This window comes from Tachysurus fulvidraco, chromosome 2 (genome assembly GCF_022655615.1).
Source record: "Tachysurus fulvidraco isolate hzauxx_2018 chromosome 2, HZAU_PFXX_2.0, whole genome shotgun sequence".
In the NCBI taxonomy this organism is placed as follows: domain Eukaryota; kingdom Metazoa; phylum Chordata; class Actinopteri; order Siluriformes; family Bagridae; genus Tachysurus; species Tachysurus fulvidraco.
The window spans coordinates 25,868,976-25,888,710 of NC_062519.1; the positions used below are offsets into that span (position 1 = coordinate 25,868,976).

A 19,735-nucleotide genomic window follows, 5' to 3' on the forward strand; every position below is an offset into this window, starting at 1 on the left:
ATTGAGAGTTAAGGGCCTTGCTCAGGGGCCCAACAGTGGCAGATGTGGGAATCGAACTCACAACCTTCCGATTGGTAGTCCAGCACAATAATCACTAGGCTGCCACATCCACATCACTACTTAAAGACATTGTTTCAGGAACACCCGAATAAACACAATCAGATTGTGGTTTGTGGATCGTTACAAATTTTGCACCTATGCGCTACCTAATGTAGTTTGTACCTATTCCTCTTTCATCTACTGTCCAAATGGCACCTTTATAAACACAAGCAGTTTCAGCATGTCAGTGGTGCTGTTTTGTGGATGCAAATATTTCTCCAATAAAGTGCATCACATCCCCTGTGACTGTAAATCTCAGAATTCGTTTGAATGTAGCAGACGATATGTTTTTGGAAGTGCTGGACAAATTCAGTCTAGCAGTATCTATTCTCAAAGGAACGGTTTAATGCTGTGTGTGCACGTGTGTGTGGGTGTGTTCCCAGAGTCTGTATTGCAATGCTAATGAGCCAAGCTGTCTGAGGACTGTCTCCCACACACCATCCCCCACCTCCCCATGGGGCAGTTGGGGCTCAGCTGTCCCCTCCACTTACCCCCGGATAAAGGAGCTGAATGGAGGACCTGCATCCTGCACCTGCTGCCCCCAACACACACACACACAATAATTAGCACCCCTCCAGCTACATATGATGACTTGTCCTCATCTGATTGCAAATGTCACTACAATTGTGCCAGAATATTCCTTCATGTACCACAGGGCTGCCAGAGAAACATTACAGTGAAGAGTCAAAACATAATTTGTTTAAAAAGCATAGAACACAAAATATTCAAAGTGAATCAAACGTACAAAAATAATGAAAAAATAATGACATTTACGGTAGCTCCATTAGACTGCCAAACTATATACTGTAGGTGTGTATATTTCTAGGGACAGTGTGCATATGGTAACAATTTGGACTGATATCATTAGGCTTAATGTAAAATATTCCACAGCAGAGGGCTCAGGTGTGAACACTGAAGCTGTTCTCACTCAGGGCACAGATAATGGGGGAGAAGAGAGCCACCTGTCTGAAGAACAGGGCTGAATGGCTGCATATTTGAATCTTATGATCATACTTTTTACTTTTTAGACATTTCCAGCAGAATGGATCAATAGACATAAACTGCATCAATCATATACAGGAGTCATGTTGTACTCTTGTCTGACTTCTGACTCCTGTCAAGGCTAGTGTAACTGACATATAAAGGATGCTAATAATGACCAGTTTGGCATCGTGTCTAAAATGCTTATAAAACACTCTCAGTAATGTTAGACTTACTTATGTGAAGATTTATCATGTCAACAATTTTGTTCCTGTGCATTGCATTGATAGGAACCTGTGATTTAGATTAGAAACGGAAGTATTGTGAGCTGTGATAGAAAATGAATCAAAACCTTCTGAATAGCCGAGAGTGGGAATTCAGGTGGTGCTGTGTATAAATCATTTATACATCTTGGCTGATCTACATTTAGATAAAGGGGAAATAGTGTACATTTTGTTTGGTTTAAATACTTAACCTCCTTGACAGGACACTTGGATTATGTCTTATTTGTATAACATCAAATTAGTAAATATAAATCTAAAAAATAAAACGAATCAGTAAACATTTTATAAGAACAGATCTACAGAAAACAAACCAGTCAACACCAAAAGACACAGAGTTACAATCTGCATTTAATAAGATTCAGAGGGAACTCAATTGCACACAGGGATGATGGGGAGAATTTCATAAAGGGAAGCTGATGGTCAAAAGGGAAACAACAGGATATCATTTCATTCTCACACAGTAACCAAACATCAAATTAACAAATAATCAACTGTACCAAATTATACGGATTAATAAAAGCCCATTCGCTACCATATTCTCTCTACCAGTCACCGGTCCAGTGACGTGATTGTGCAATTTTTCCTATTTGTTTTTGTGATACTTTGTACAACAACATGATCATCACTCTTCATGGTCACAAGCTCAGCCGACATTTTTCCGTCTTGTTTTTGGGTACAGAAAGAAGACTTTTTCTTAATTTATTCAATATTCTGTCATGATTTTTTTTTTTTTAAATCAAAGTGACTTAAAAATAAGGAGTCAGAGTTTAAAAACAAATAATAAACATAATGTCAGCAATTTAATAAGAACAAGATAACAGTATATCATATCGCTGTTTAGACAAATGATAAAATATGAACACGGATTGCAAAAATTAGTTTTTTTGTGAAAATACTGAATCTAACGTACACTTCTGAGCAGCAGAAATGGAAGGAGGAACATCCTCCCTACACTCTTAGACAGAAATAGGTTCTTGTACAGGTAGCATTTAAAGACCTAAATGGTTTCTATTTGGAACCAGTTATGACCGGTAAACACTCTGCTGAAGGCTTTTATGACAACCGTTAAGAGAAACCAAACTACCTTACAGGGTTCTAGATGTGACCTTTGTTTTCTAAGGTTACATTCACATATGCAGTGTCTGTAGAGTTTATCTGATGTGTTCTTCCTCTCACTGTGTTTTCTTAGACGGGTGACAACACAGTAATCAAACAGATCAAAACAACTGGTCTAAGACGCAGGTCCGAGTGAGATCTAGCATGGTTCTGGTTTAATGAGAAAGCAATTTGACTCCGAATCGACCTGACTGAATCAGCGAACAAAAAGACAAGTTCGAGAAATAGGTATCTAATGCCTTAGCACTAGCATGGAATTCTCAACAATCTGTTGATTCTATTGATTTCTACACACACTTGATTTTTAGATGTACACAACCCCCTCAGCTAAAGTTGTTTTTATGTTAACCTTATTAACAAATGAACCAATTTCTCTGATTGAAATTTAGCAAATGAGAGTAAAGAGACGAATCTCACACAAGGATTTCCATCTAAAATGGAAGATAAGTTAAGTTTTTATGACAGAAAAAAAAAACCCACCATGTTTTTGCCCTCCTTTCTCTATGAGATACTAAGGCACTAGCTATGTAGTGTTCTGAACTTCACAGCGGCATTTGGTCAATACTTTGATATGGTATTGTGCAAGTTGAAATCTAGCAAATAAAACGTGCCCAAAACGTCACTATAATCTATTCAGGTGATACAAAGAGATATAGATAATCTTTAAAGAGTCTTAAGGAGCTTTTCCTGGGTCATACAAGTCAATCTCAGAGGAAAAGGAACACGCTTTCAGATTGTGAGAAAAGACTGGAAAGCTGAAATTCTTCTGAAATGAAGTTTTTCCACTGCATATTTAGGGAAACAAGACCTGGCCCAAGCAAGGGCCAGTAGAACATCTATCAGAACCTACAGTCAATACACTACTGCTAAAAACTTGCCTTTATTAGCCTTTCTGTCCTACATCCTACATATAAGCCTATCAATCACAGGATACCATAGACATGGTGTTATCAGGCATTTCAGACTTTACCTTTTATGTAACATGATACTTTATCATTTATTTGGTCATCAAAAGCATCTGAATGCAGTGGATTGACGGATCATTTGATCCCTGTGGATTTTGCTAAAATTACAAGCTCAAGAGATAAACTTGTTTAAAAATTAACTTTACTATAATACCTAATCCTGCATTGCGGTCACAGACATGGGGTTTTCTCTTTATCTCAGAATGTGTATTTTGATCAATCCAGATTGGCTGGTGATGGTGAAATTCACCACCCAGTGTTTGATCGACGACCATGTTATGCACTACTGTTTATGAACCTACCTTAAAAATGTCTGTGGGGAAACTGAATTCTCTACCACGTTATGCTTTAGGATTGACTTTAAACCTGCAGCGATGAGAGAAATTGTGCTCAGCATGGTGTTGGTTCATCTCCACCAATTTAAAAACAACTGTAATTTTCACAGTGAAGATGGTGAAAGGAAAGACATTCCACAGTGTGTTTTTGCTGCCCACAGCATGTTTTTGCTGTTATTAACATGGAAAACTTTACTTAACCTGTCCAGGTAAGACATTAACATTTCTGGCATTTAACAGACACGCTTATTCAGAGTTACATACATTTCATTTCAGTTTATACAGCTGAGCAACTGATGGTTAAGGGCCTTGCTCAGGGCCCAGCAGTGGCAACTTGGTGGACCTGGGATTCAAACTCATGACCTTCTGGTCAGTATTCCAACCTTAACCACTAGACAACCACAATCATTTCACAACCATTTCTGTTGTAAAAAGTTTGGAAGCTGCAGTGGGAAAAGCACAACGTCATTGTATATTTAGTCTTTTTTTGTAGTAGGAATAACAACTTAATTCTCCTTAAAAACAATCTATATATTTTTGCGGTGTTTAAGTCACCTATTTGCTTTGTAAGTATATCGTATAATGTCTGAAAGACAGAACTAAAATGTGCACTCCTAATATTTTTAGCTGAACAGTTTGATGGATAAAAATGAATTCAGCTCAGCTTTCCATGCAGAATTCATTGAGCCGTATAAAGCTGATTTCAGCTTGATCTGCAAACGATTTCTTCACATGCTTTATGTATTAAAATGAGGTATGTAAACGGATGAGAATAAAGTAGTGTTTAAACCCTGTTTAAAGCTGTTCTTCATTTGTGATGATAGTTCCTGAACTGTCTTCATCTGCCTCCATGTTTTGTTGTTGTTTTTTAAATGAATTTCATCACTCCTCCTGTTAGGAATAAGTGCCTTTGAGCTGAAGCACATCAATGCAATATGAAAACATTTCAGGGGAAAATGCCCGGCAGGAGTGTTTTTAAATCAAGAAGCTGCATAATTACCTCTCTGCTGCATGACTTGGAAAAAAAAATCAATCTTTATGCAGCAAGACCATTAATTTTCTGCTAATTGTCCAGTTCTATATTAGTTACTGACCTGACAATCAAACATGCTAGAAGTAAATAAGTTCCAGTCAAGCTCATTCAGTCAGTCTCATCCAGTCTGAAATTAATTCTCTACTACAAAACTGAGACAGGATGAAAATAAAGTCATAAGCATTTGCAAAAGAGATGTAGGAAGTGGTTAACTTATCATTAGTGCCATTAATCAAATACCCGCTTTGATAAAAAAGAAATAATAATAATTTGGTTCCAAAACAAGAAACCAGTGTTCAGTGATCTTTAACTTCATTAATTATCAGCAGACATTATCACTGGAATCAGCACTGAGCTGTTAGTTCATCATTAGGTACATCTACCTACACTGACCTAACTGGCAACTTTATCAGTTAGATCACTCTGTATGCTGTAGTGACATGTAGTTGACATGTACACTTTGTCAACTGCCTTTTCTATCATTAGAAAAGGGTCAGTGGTGATATTTTGGTGATGGATAAATTTGCAGCACCTGTACTGTAGGTGTATATGATAAACCAGTTATCAAGCAGGACAGGACAAACGATGACATTTTAGCATAGAATTTTCCAGTGGGAAATTAGCCCAATATTATTTCAATAAATCCCTCCAAAGCATTAATTAACACAAAAGGTAACAGTAGCTAGACTGAGTGTTACCCGGACTCAGGACACTAATTCAATTCTCGTTTGACTTCTAACACACTTACAGAAAATGTAAGTGAAGCAGAACGCACAACTGTAAGCCTACTGAGCTTAGGGTTTTTACACTTAAAAAACAAACAAACAAAAAGACATAACAGATATTTACAGCTAAACAAGATGAAGTACCAGAAAGGTAGTATTTGGAGTGGCAGAAGTAAGCGCAACAGTCGGCAGGTAAGAGTATGACTGAACGAGTGGAGACCAAGGCGATTTCCTTTCCTTAAAGCACCTTTGTTTTAGTCAATTCTTCAGTTGGAATGAGGAAAGCTGTGGTGGTCAGGAACGTAGTGCAGCTCACAGAACAATGAGGAGGATGATCACAACGAATAGGATGGCCAACAAAATGCCAATAGCACACCATTGTCGCCGGTCTGTGAGAGTAAAGAGTGCAGAAACGAGGTGACGACACAGTCATAAACATCCAGACCATGTTCCAACATGGCTATTCATCCTATTTTAAGATATCCTCAAAAAAAAATCTCTTATGTACCCCAAATATAGTTAATCAGCAGGGCATACATTCTATCATATATTTATTAGCTCACCCATTAGCTCATGTGTGATGCCCTGCTCCATGTTTTGTTTACCTGGAAGACTAGGTTAGGTATTGTAGCTCACATCATGTAATAATGTTTAGTGAGGTAAATGCATTTACAGACTGAAGGAAAGTCAGCATTGTAGTTAAAATATATTTGAGTCAGGATGACATTTTAGATGTTATGTGACAGCTTGGTGCTCAACTTTATTTTGTTTCCACTTGCATGTTCCTGATTCTGAAGAGAGTATAAAGTCTCTATCGTCATCTATGCAGATTAATTACCAATTCTGCAAAGTCTATTCAACAGAATGGAACAGCAATGGACATTTCTTTACAGAACACAAAAAGTTTACTATAATACAAAAAACTTCTAAATTAATATCAGTCTTTGTATTTATCCCCAATGAACAAGCCTGAGGTGACTGTGGTAAAGAAGAAACCTTGAGAGGAACTAGACTCAAAACGGAACCTCATCCTCATTTGGGCGACACTGGAGTGTGTGATTATAAATATACAGTCTGGCAATCGTGTATTAAATGCAGTCTGAATTTCTGACATTGCCCTGGTTATATTACATTGTGTGCAACTGTCACAAATGTCACAGTAAATTAACAGGATCGAATGCTGTTGTATAAGCTGTTATAAACAAGGGTAGAAATAACAGTTAAAGCCCATTTTCAGTTATAAATGTGATCGATACAACAGAAAATGTCATCTTAGTATACTGATGCATAAATATGCATGTGGTCTGTGTTAGTCAGTAAAGACTATGATTAAAGAACTAACAATAATGATACGAATTGTAAATTGTAGGTTTATAAATAGAAATTGTAATTGTATTACAAAATGTAGATCCCTATATTTATGTAAAAACATTAATCCCCGCTCAGATAAACAGCTTCTTTTGTGCCATTTTCTGACATTACACGACTCAAGAATCGTGTAAATTTTCACAGTTTATTCTCAAGTTTCCTTTGAGAGTCCCCAAGGTCAGACTTCCTGTTCTCGTCGTGTAAAACCTCTTAAAAGTTGCTATCATAAGCAAGCCGGCGATTTCCTTCCGCTAAAGTCTGTAACCTTCTTGACCTCAGGAAGCATGGGGTGGTTCTGTACAGGAAGTGAATTCATGGCTGAATTCTCTCAGACGTTTTCTGTCAGTTTACCCATGCATCAGCGTCAGCTTAGTAAATCAAAGTCTATCTAGTATTTACGCTTAACGTCTTTCTTTTTAGGAGTTGTACATGCTGTGAAGAGGTGTAAGAGCTTTCCTGTTACTCACCACTAGTCATGTGGGAAACTTTAGCCAGCTTTTTCATCATATTATCCAACCTGGACTGGGTATTGTCCATCTCATGAGAAAAATCATCCAGCATTCTGCAAATCAGCATGAGAAACAGATAAAAATACAGCTTGTTTTTATTTATTCACACACTATAGTGGTAACTAAATTTCATATGAAAAATTTTTTATTTGCGTAATGTTTAGGTTTTAAACAATACATTTTCTTTGCAAACTGATACAATTTAGGATACTTTTTTTTTTTTTTTTACATAAAATCAGAAAAAAAAATCTCTGAATTTACAGCAACAAGCAAAACACAGACCACTAATTTCCTGTGTAAATTTTAAACACGGCTCAATAATAATTTCAACAAGTGACACATCAACAGATTAATAAATGATTAAACATTTATGCACGTTATTCTCTTCTGTAAAACGTAACAACAACAAAAAGTCTCTGGGTTTGAATGATCTGATAGTGGTGACTCCGAACAGGAAACAGCTGAAGGACATCAACAACATCTAGACACATGTATGAAACGGTGCCAGTAAAATTCCTTTATAAACTTTGTGATACATTTTTCAGATTATATCATCCCCTGATTAGAAAACTAACATGATCTCTCTACATCATCAGTCAACATGATCTGCACTAGTGAGCTTGAGTAAATAAGAATATTTTATAATTTTACCATATGTGCATCTGTCCTTGGATGTCTATGGTTGGGAAAGCACTAAACGTTATGAAAATTACTTCACATTATGAACGCTGATCTGAAATCACCACCAGAGAAACTCTCACAAAGTGTGATATCTGCTTATGATAGAAAAATCAGCCCAAACAGATTACAACATAAAGACAGTATAACATGTTACTCAGAGTGAACAGAGGTCACAGAGCTTACACTGCCTGTTCGTCCAGCTCCTGTCCAATCCGTTCAGACATGTTCTTCAATACGCCAATGGTCCCTGACACCAGCTCCAACTGCTCATCCTGCTGCTCCGCCATGAGCTACAGAAACAACATACACAAGTCACAAACGTATGAAACAAACCCTTCTGTGACAAAGTGACAGTTTCCTATGCAATACTTATACTTAGTCAGTTTATATCACCGGCATGCAACTACAGTAAATATAGACAATTAACAATTAGTTCATAATTAGAAATAAGACCATTTGAAGTGGGTGTTTTACATCCTAGCTGCACATGCACATGTTGTTAAAGTACAAACCAACAAATCATCACTTCACAATATTCTCTATACTGTGGTCTTGATTACCTGTTGCTGAGATTGTTGCTCGTCAATAAACTGAGAGTTGGCTGACTGCAGTTCTCGGTCTAGACGTGTGTATTTATCTCCTCCCGGTTGCCAGATCGGTCCACGCGACCCTCCTTCTCCCATCAGAGTCTAACACAGAAACAGATTTACACACAACAGCTTGTAATAATGAGGAATCAACATTATGATCACTGTAATACACAGAATCAGCGAACAGTTCGATTAGCTTGGAACTAAGATCAGTACAAACCTGTCTGCTTTTCTTGTCTGACAGAGACATGGCCTGATTTGCCATTTGATCTTTCATATCCTGGAAAAAAAATAAATAATCCTTAATATTTACCAGGCTGCAAATGGGTCCCAGTTCAGACACATTACACCCAACAGGACCGAGTAAAGATCCTTTACAAATGAACACATTCATGATGCACAATTATTTGAACAGGGTTTTTCCTGGGTCAAAATTGGTCTTCGGTGGTGTCTGCCCGAGATGGTCATCCACACACAGCAAAGAGTACCCTAGTGCCCACATGATCCGCATGCCCAATATTGACAATAAATGTTAAATTAAAAAAAAAAATCCAAAGAAACAGTTTGTGATTTTTCCACGACTGGCTTTCATAGTTTTGAAAGATAAAATCCTTTTTTGATAGACCTGATAATTATTTTAATATAATCATACAATTAAAAAGTAGCATTAAAAGGTGTAATAGTGTACTTTTTTACCATATAAAATGTAATAAAATTAGCAGCTAGCTAGCAACAGCTTCCTTTGATCTAGTTTCATCTCACTATCATCTCATCTGCAGTCTAACTTTAAACTAAATGATTTTATAGGTAATTTACTACACACTGTCATAGGCCTATACATAATGTGGATTATTAAGGCTAAATTTTACTAAACACTCTTGCTAAATGGGGTAAGCACACTTACTTTCTCATTTCAGATGTGTATGTTCTTCTAAGAAGTAATGATCAGTTATACACCGATTCAGACACTGATGGGCAGACCAATTGCTTTAACCATTCATTATAATGAATCGGTTGTGTGGGAATCCTGGCTGTTAGGACATCGCGAAAGATTTGTCAACACACACAAAAAAAAAATTAAAACTTCATAACTGGGAATGCTTGTCACAAGTTGTAAGAGAAGATAAGGCAACTTTTTTTGACTGCAATTCACACCCAGCAGTAACTCAGCAAAAAATTCTCCGAATGCACCACATGAAACATAGATTCGGTCTTCCGACCTTTAGGATCAGTTGATTTTGATGCGAGGGAGAGAGCAAAGACAGAACTGAAGACGGAGAGTGCCCGCGTGGGGGTGGATCGCTGTGCTCGTTCTATACGTCACTTTGTCAGTAGCCTGCTTCATTCACAAAACCCAATTACACATCAAATAAGGCTTTGGCGGGACAAAAAATGGTTATGGCGGCCGCCAAAAAATTTTCAATGTAGGAAAAACCCTGTAGAAATATTTAGTATTCAATACATATTTGCATAATTAGATAGAATTTTACACTGGAAAAAAAAGAATAAATATCAAGATGATAAATAACATTTGCATCTCTGTCTTTACAATAGTTATGTACATTTTATATTTTTATTATGTACATTTTTATCTTCATTTTGTGTTATGTAAACATCTCTAGGTCCTTCTTCCAAATTCTTTTGTTCTCTTGTTTCTCATTTTCCTCATGACAATACACCGTAGAGAATCTGGTGAGTTTGCTGGCCAGTCAAGCACACCAACACCATGGTTATTTAACCAACTTTTGGTGATTTTGGCAGTGTGGGCAGGTGCCAAATCCTGCCTGCTTGAAAATGAAATCTGCATCTTTAAATGGTCAGCAGAAGGAAGCAGAAAGTGCTCTAAATTTCTTGGTAAATGGGTGCAGTGACTTTGGTTTTCCAAAAACACAGTGGACCAACACCAGCGGATGACATTGCACCCCAAATCATCACAGACTGTGGAAACAACACTGGACTTCAAACAACTTGGGCTATGAGCTTCTCCACCCTTCCTTCCTCTAGGACCTTGGTTTCAAAATGAAATACAAAACTTGCTCTCAACTGAAAAGAGGACTTTGGACCACTGGGCAACAGTCTAGTTCTTCCTCATCATTAGCCCAGCTAAGATGCCTCTGACATTGTCTGTGGTTCAGGAGTGGCTTAACAAGAGGAATACGACAACTGTAGCCAAATTCCTTGACATGTCTGTGTGTGATGCCTTGACCCCAGCCTCAATCCATTCCTTGTGAAGTTCTTAAATGGGTTTTGCTTGACAAGCCTCTCAAAGCTGCGGTTCTCTCGGTCGATTGTGCATCTATTTCTTCCACACGTTTTGCTTCCACTCAACTTCCTGTTAACATGCTTGGATACAGCAGTCTGTGAAAAGCCAGCTTCTTTGCCATTGAATGCATGTGGCTTACCCTCCTTGTGAAGGGCATCAATGATTGTCTTCTGGACAACTGTCAGATCAGTAGTCTTCACCATGATTGTGTAGCCTAGTGAACCAAATTGAGAGACCATTTTGATGGCTCAGGAAACCTTTGCAGGTGTTTTGAGTTGAGTAGCTGATTGGCATGTCACCATATTCAAAATCATCGCAATTAAAAGAACCAAAGATTGAAACTACTTCAGTCTGTGTGTACTAAATCTATATAATACACAAGTTTTACTATTTGAGTCAAATTACTGAAATAAATCACTCTGGACCCCTCACATCCAGCACACTCCCTCTTTGAACTGTTGCCATCTGGTCGACGCTACAGAGCCCTGAGCACCAGAATGACCAGACATAGGAACAGTTTCTTCCCTCAAGCAATCCATCTGATGAACAATTAACACCATGGAACACACAACACCTAATATTTGTACTATGTAAACTTCAAATGCACATTTCATACTTGCACATCTGTACATACATATTGTCTAAATGTTTACTGTTTACTTCAACTGCACATTTCACATTTGCACATGTGTACATACAAATTGTATACTGCAATTGCACATCTCACACTTGCAAATTTGTACATACAAATTGTCTATATTTGTATATGTATTTTTCATATGTATATTTAAACTGCACATTTCACACCTGTAAATGTGTACATACAATTTTGTCTATATTGTATATGTCATTCTGTTACACTGTGGAGCTTCTGGCACTAAAACAAATTCCTCGCATGTGAAAACATGCCTGGCAATAGAGCTGATTCTGATAAATGAACTTTTCCACGACATTCTAATTTATTGAGATGCACCTGTACTATCAGTTAATATATTGATGCAAAAAAGGAAGTCTAAATAAACTTGAAATACACTGAAGAACTCACCTTGACAGTCTGCCTTGTGTTGGTTATGAAAGCTTTCCGCTTGTTCAGCTCCATGGAATCAAGATTGAACTTCCGTGGATTTGCTTCCACAATACGTGAAAGTCACTGTTAAGGTACTGTTATAACATAGCTTACAAGACAAAAATAGTCATTAACAACATAATAAACTTAACATGTATAAGAATAGTAAGGATATTAATGGTCTCATCCAAGTCCTCAAGATCCCATTCTATAGACCTCAAGCTGTTCCTCAGCTCATTGGTGGTCCAGTCGATCTCCTCTTTAGTGGCACTACCAGGGTCCTGCAACAGTTCGGTCCATCTCTGATACAGACCCTGGGCAGTGTTCACCGCCTTCTGGACCTCCCTAAGGCATAATGAACATTATTAACTACAAGTTAGAATAATTGCGTAAATAGAGGGGAATAATCAAACAATGTTTTCAAAAGAAAACAGGGCCCGATATCTAGGGTATATTTAATGCTATATAATACATGAACAATCTTCCACATGAACATGGTCTTCGTTGTCAAAAATTCCATTGCCATCAGACCAGATGTTTTGTAGAATTTGACAAGAGAAGCTATTTTACTGAGAAATATCCAGCCATAATCTTCATTTAAATACTGTATCTACTGATGTGATACCTGGCTAATATGCTAGACTTCAATTATAAAATATTTTCTAATCAGATTCACTGTATTTTGACAAATTACATAACACCTTCATAATAAAGGCCATAAAATATATGAGCTTTTAGATTTTATGGCAAGCAGCCCTAACAATAATGCAGCTGCCAGGTCAATAACAGGATTATATTATATTCTGTGCTTCCATACTAGTATCTAACACAGAGACAATAATTATTTATTTGATGTTTTGATTGTATTACATTCATGAGAGAGAGAAAAAGAGAGAACAGTGAGAGAACATTATAGCTGCTATAACATAAGTGATAATAGGAACCTGTTCGGTGGACAATCCACAACATTAAACGTAACTAAACCTCTAGAAGCATGATGTGGTATTCTTGTTATGGTATAAGTGGGAAAAAAACACTTCAAGTCACTAACTTTAAGGTGGCAAAAGTACCATGACATTGCATTGGTCCACAGAACACCACCGAATCATTGATTATTTTCCTAGAACTGCACTCCCTGTCATGTTTAATTCATCAGCATCATATATCAGCTGAGTCAGAATCTAATATCAGTTAATCAACACACCACTAAAGGAAATAAATTAATTTCATTTTGCAAAATCGTACATAAGTTACCTACTTGTTTTACTGCTAATGTGTAAACATGACCTTGTTTACGTCTTACTAAAGCTTCTTGCTCCTTATTTTCCTCCTGACAGAGTTCATCACCATCCTGCATGCTGTTAGTTCATGAATGATGTACTAAGCGTCTGTTTTGTCAGTTTCTATCAAACTTCACGACTAAATAAACAAGAAACAGAGTTTGGACGTTAACATAAACATGTAGTAATAGTTATCACCTAGATAGCGCGATTGTACTAAAGCTGTGTGGCTAAAAGGTTGAGTTCGGTGTTGCTTTGTGTATTTATTTTATTTCATTTAGGTATATTTTTAATCCAGGGAGAAATAGTAGATGAAGTTAATGTGAGTATTTAACGGATTTACCTTTCGGTACCTACTTAGCCACACTGAGACGTGTAGCTGTTGCTACGGTTAGCTTGCTAACGCTATTGTTCTATAACATAATTAGCTCAGTCAGTGGAAATACTCACCCTTTCACAACAAAAAACGGGTCTTCCATCGACATTGCTCTATTCACATAAAAGACCCTTTATGCGAAAAAAGACATGCCCTAATATTCGGCTATTATTCTCTGGCGTTCTGTCGGTATCATGCACAATCGAATGGATGCGTGTGTTGTTTACATGCGAAATAGAACACACGTTCTATTTCCGGGTCAGAGGTCAGAAAGTATTCTTATTCCTGGACCGTTTACAGCACGTTTTGCTCTGTGTTCAAAGCAAGACATCGAAGTGATAAAAAAAAAACCTGTACTGTTCTCTCAGTCTATCTATTTATCTGTCCAATCTCTGTATTTGCCTGTCTGTGTGTCTGTTTGTATTAGTGTTTCTGTCTGTCTGTCTGTCTAGCTATAGGGTATTTAGGGAGGTTGTGATATGATATGATATGATATGATATGATATGATATGATATGATATGATATGATATGATATGATATGATACTTTATTGTCAGAACATGTCTGAATTTTTTCTTGCATCACAGTATATTTTCTATGTTTGCATATATTCTGTTGTCAAAATTGTCAAAGCCATTTCAACAGTATCCAAAAACAATACAGTATTAAAACAATTGTATGTTTTCATGATACAGAATCAGGTTTATTGGCCAAATACGTTGACACACAAGGTATTTGGTTCCAGCTGTTTGTGGCTCTCAAAAGTACAGACATAAATAACACTATACTATACAAACTATACAAGACAATGCAGACAATAGATATAATATAGACAGAATGAGTATTAAATATGAATATAGAATATGAATGATCAGTTATGTACATAAAGTGTGGGAGTGCAAATAGCAATATTGTGCAATATTATGCCTTTTGTACAATATATATCAGCAGTAGTGTGTGTAATATATACAGATGATTTGATGACTGACAGTCTTGTTAATTACATTTACAGTATTTGGCAGATGGCATTAGACAGAGTGATTTACATTTTATACAGCTGAGCAGGGGAAGTTTGGTGGAGCTTGGCTTCAAGCTCATAACATTTGGATCAGTAGTGCGACGCCTTAACCACCAGACTAACACATCCCCCATAATGTGATGGAAAACATGAAAATGTTTTAGAACATGTTATGACATGCCCGGACATGCATAAAGCTCTATCTGTCTGTTGTTGTTGTTTTCGCATTTAAAACAAATTATGACATGCACAATAAAGTTTTACTATTTTACTAAGTTTTACTATGAATCACTATAACAGCTTAATTCCATACAACATTAGATAAGAAAAGAGTCTGCAAGGCGGCTATTGTTTTTTTTTTTTACCAGATATCTGTGTTTTATAAAGATGATGTACATTTATATTATTGTAGATTTCTAATATTCTTCCTATACGTATTATTTCAATGTTGCACTATGAATGTGTGTATTATAGTATTTCCTGCATCTGTATTTGGAATTTAATATTCTGTAAATTACTTTACAGTATTTTAAAAGTATTCTGTAAAATACTTGCAAACAGTTTAAACATCGTTCTCAGAGACCTTTTCAAACAAGTCATGAAATGCCACATCTAACTCCATTACTGTAAGTTCCTGTCATCACATCTATCCTTGTACATTATTAACCGCAGTGCTTAAAATAATTTAATTATTCATATTGCTCACTCATTATCTGCGATATCAACACCATGACCTGGCAGCAGTTGCTGATTACTGCGTCTTGAATATCACCTATTCAATTAATTGAAAAGCCAAATAAAACCTCCATCAGACATAATTAATTTATCCTTAGGCAAAGTTTAACAAGCATATTATGTGTAGATCTATCACTTAGTGCCTAAGCCTTCTGACACTGTATTTTATATAATACTAGTATTACACTTTGACAGTTGACATTAGTAATGAAAGCAGAAAGTAAGCAGTACACAGAGTTTATGCCCAAAGGACCTTCTAGACTAGATCATTTTCATATAAATGATGCAACATCAAGTAATACTTACTTGGTATATCAGTAAGAAAGATTTGGTATAAATGCATGAACAAACTGTATCTTAGCCATACACATCACTGATATCAATACATGTTTTCCTATAAATGTAGACCATGAGTCTGATTCCCGTATATGTAATGAGTTAAATTAAAGTCATTCAATTCAATTTATTTGTATAGCGCTATTAACAATTCCCATTGTCTCAAAGCAGCTTTACAGAAGTATAGAAAGAGAAGAGAGAGAAAAAAGATTATTAATAAGAGAAAATATGAATAAAATTAAATAAATGGATATATACAAGTTTAAAATGAATTTAAAAAAATATTAACTTAAAATTTAATTATATATATATATATATATATATATATATATATATATATATATATATATATATATATATATATATATATATATATCCCTTTCCGTAATGAGCAAGCCAGAGCTGACAGCGGCAAGGAAAAACTCCCTGAGATGTTATGAGGAAGAAACCTTAAGAGGAACCAGCCTCAAAAGGGAACTTCATCCATATTTGTGTGTCATGCAATGGGAAATACTGTAAATGTAAATAATGTCCTTTGTACAACAGTTTGTAATAGTGCAACCGAGAACTCCTGAGGAACTAATGTGTAAGGATAGTCATAAACCTATGCTTATTATTCTAGGATATAGATATATTTGGCAGCATAGTCACACTCTTTAATAACTTCTAGATGTGAATGAGTGTGTGAACTGGAGTATTGACTGGTTTATTCCTGCCTTTTTCTCCTAATGTTCTCAAGACCTTGGAGTAACTGAAACTGACCAGGGTAAACCACGTCTTGAATATGAATGAATGGATCTATTTATATGTGTGTTTGGCACTGAACCAGTGCTTTATTGGAATGTACTTTAACACGTATTAAATGGGAAACTTCGCACGTCATGTAATTCGAGTCTAAATTCTATCCATGTAAAGAAAGACATCAGCGTATTACGTCATTCTTAAAAGCGTATTACGTCATTCCGTCTGTTTTTGTTTATGAGCCTCAGCTAAAACAGGCTCTAATCATAAATAAAATCAATGATTTGGATTTAAATAGCCTTTGAGAATCGTGTTTCGCCTTTATCTGTTTAGTGAATGTGACATTGGGTTAACTGTCTCCTAAAAACAGACCCCTTGTCTCCCCTCCCCCTACACTACTAACGGCTTCATTCACATTTCCACTGTCGGGGTTTGCACAATAGTGGTCACGTGACTCTGCTCCAGCGCGCGCGCGCGCACACACACACACACACACACACACACACACACACACACACACACACACACACACACACACACACACACACACACACACACACACACACACACACGTACACAAACCATTACATCAGTCCAGGAAGTTAGAGGGGGATTTTTCTTAAAGGAGACGACATCATTTTAATCTCGACCTACATAAAACAAGCTACATCTGACCAAAAATAATTTCAAAGATCTTCCAGTGTCATCACCGAGTGTTACACTTTATAACTGCTTGAAATTTGTAAATTTATTAAATTCAGATTCGTTTTTGAAAACGAAATATTTTTTCTCATTTTCTCTGTAAGTAATAATAAAATAACATAGTAGTTTTTTCATTATTCATTGTTGTTGTTGTTGTTGCTGAAATAATCATTAAACAATATAACAAAATAAAACATTGGTTAATAATCTCCATTAGCGCACGTCTTAAATCATTTTCTGAGTTCGGATGAGTGAGTAATAACGTAGTAGTTTATTAGTTGTAGTTTTTTATTTAGCAGTATATGTATTTGTTTCTCATCCTAAAAACATACCTGTCTTTTTAAACCATTTTCCACGCTAGTATTTAAATATATTTGATTTGCATATCGTGTTCCTATTGGTCCGTGTCGATTTGGCGGGGCGGAAATCCGAACGTTGGTATCGTTTATCTCGTGACGCGATTGGCTCTCATTCGACGTTACGTTCGAATATAAATGGGGGCTAAAAATAGAAACGGTCTCATTCCTCTCTAGGCTGTTGTTGGGTGCGTCACAGAAATACGGGTTTCTGATTCTAAATCTAATCTCGAATGATCACCCACAGTAACATAAGGTTAGCGAGGCGATCCTTCTGTTGTTATTTATTTATCGTCGCTACGTTGTGAACCGAATCCGCCCAAACAGAGGAATAAAGAAATACTCCTGAAACAGTTGGTTTTTGTTATAACTGTACATCAGGAGTTATTTTACCGGATGATGTTTTGATGAGAATCGACGTCGATCGGGGATAAAAAGTCTGAGCTCATTTGACTGACGTTTTTTTGGACCTTTTTTTTCCCTCTCCCCTGAACCTGTTTGATCATGGAGTACAAAGTGGAGGCGCACCGGATCATGAGCATCTCCTTGGGCAAGATCTACAATTCCCGAGTCCAGCGTGGAGGCATCAAGCTGCACAAGAACCTGCTCGTGTCTCTGGTGCTAAGAAGCGCCCGCCAGGTTTACCTGAGTGACTACTACGGCGGAGGATGTCTGAATGCCCAACAAACTAAAGACTGGGAGCTCACAGAGGCCGCAGAGTCAAAGGAACCGCTTCAGACCGGAGCTGAGTGTGAGCGGCTCGAGCAGACCGAAAGTGGCGAATCTGCTGAAAGCAAAGCACAGATTGAATCTCCACTGGACTCTGAGGTTCATGTGGACGTTTCGCCGTCTTCGACAGAGTCTCCTGTAATTACTGAGACACGATGTGAATCCAAAACGACCCAGGTGGACTCTTTGAACCGTGAAACGAATTCAGAGGAGCCTCCGAAACCCGCCGCCTGTTCAAACCGGAAACGGAGCGCTGAGAAGTCGCCATGCGGCACTGACGCGCCTCTAAAACGGATTAAAGTCACCTCTCCGGAGCAGGAAGAAAGCGACGAGATGGACACAAGCAACGTGTCAAACCTCATCACCATCTTTGGGTCTAGTTTTTCCGGACTGTTAAGCAAAGAGAGCGTGAAAGAGGAGACACAGGAGGACGCCGGGGACTCGGGCCAAATCTGCTGCGATCAAATGCTAAAGAATCTCAACCCGTGGAGCACAGCCATCGTTGCGTTTTAAGCAATAAAGAACAGTGTTTTGTTCACACGTGGTGGTTTGTGCCGGTACTCTAAAACACGTGGTTACGGGACTTTCCCCACCCCACGCGCGGTGCTGTCGAGTTTACACCGTGGCCCAGAGTCTCAAATCGGCTTCGGTCTGGTCACCTATATGCTCAATATGCTATACACTATATGGTGTACTCGTAAGGGGACTAAGAAGCCGTTTGGAACACGGCCCGTATTGTAAAACCGAGGAATGTTAACATGTTGGTGCTACTACAGAGAGCTACAGCGTCAACGGAAATGACGTCATTGAACGGAACTAAACTTTTTACAGCATTTGTGAGCTGAGTTGAGCTCAATCAGCAATCAGATGATCATGGCGGACTAGTGATTATTAGTGTGAAGTGTTATGCTCATGACATTTGTACAAATGAAAAAATGTTACACTGATTTAAGACCTGCCTACAAACCAAGAGTCTGCAAGACTGAGGCTACTGGTTTCCCCCAGATGTCTTTGTTTTATAAAGACTTGTACATTTGTAACATGTTCCTGTACATATCGTTTTCAATGTTGCATTATGAATCTATGTATTTTGGTATTTACTATTCTGACTATTACGTGATGGTCACGTATTAAAAAATGTGAAATGATCTTTCTTTTTCTCTGGTTATTTCTAATCGCACATTTGAGTCAGGCAACACGTTTAAAAGGTGTGTGTGTGTGTGTATAGTAGGAAATTCATCAGCAGTGAACTAACCTAGTATAAGAAAATAAAGTTTATATATTAAAGTTGTTAGTTTTGACTACTATGATGCATTAAATAATCATGAGCATTTCTCTTATTTAGTGTCTTTAGGATCTAGGGTACTAGACTGAAACATCCAGCCATTAAATACAACCTTACATGTACTTGGTCTCAGACTTCCTTTAAATTAAGCAGAACTACCCA

At 37.2% G+C, this 19,735-nt stretch overlaps 2 protein-coding genes across 5 annotated transcripts in view; one reads left to right on the forward strand and one right to left on the reverse strand.

Annotated features, from left to right (window-relative positions):
* The window catches only part of stx6 (syntaxin 6), a 23,509-nt gene extending 9,581 nt beyond the window's left edge, over nucleotides 1-13,928 (reverse strand). The window contains exons 1-8 of one of the 4 annotated variants that reach the window (XM_027170080.2): nucleotides 13,746-13,926; nucleotides 12,191-12,360; nucleotides 11,995-12,089; nucleotides 8,907-8,966; nucleotides 8,657-8,785; nucleotides 8,280-8,386; nucleotides 7,374-7,468; nucleotides 1,695-5,927 (exon numbers count right to left, since the gene is read on the reverse strand). In XM_027170080.2, the coding sequence (XP_027025881.1) occupies nucleotides 5,851-5,927; nucleotides 7,374-7,468; nucleotides 8,280-8,386; nucleotides 8,657-8,785; nucleotides 8,907-8,966; nucleotides 11,995-12,089; nucleotides 12,191-12,360; nucleotides 13,746-13,780 (768 nt within the window). In that variant the 5' untranslated portion in view covers nucleotides 13,781-13,926 and the 3' untranslated portion in view covers nucleotides 1,695-5,850. Of the gene's footprint in view, nucleotides 1-1,694; nucleotides 5,928-5,993; nucleotides 7,202-7,373; nucleotides 7,469-8,279; nucleotides 8,387-8,656; nucleotides 8,786-8,906; nucleotides 8,967-11,994; nucleotides 12,090-12,190; nucleotides 12,361-13,745 lie in introns of those variants that run through there. The other 3 variants (XM_027170081.2, XM_047806907.1, XM_027170079.2) reach the window with 3 other exon arrangements.
* A 3,786-nt stretch (nucleotides 13,929-17,714) lies between these two features.
* ier5 (immediate early response 5) lies at nucleotides 17,715-19,436 on the forward strand. Its single transcript, XM_027170084.2, has one exon. It carries the CDS (start codon nucleotides 18,064-18,066, stop codon nucleotides 18,799-18,801), a length of 738 nt encoding a protein of 245 aa, XP_027025885.1. The 5' UTR covers nucleotides 17,715-18,063; the 3' UTR covers nucleotides 18,802-19,436.
* The last annotated feature ends 299 nt before the right edge of the window (nucleotides 19,437-19,735 follow it).

Coding starts and splice junctions, on each gene's coding strand:
- ier5 (XM_027170084.2), top strand. CDS start 18,064: ATGGAGTACAAAGTGGAGGCGCACCGGATCATGAGCATCTCCTTGGGC.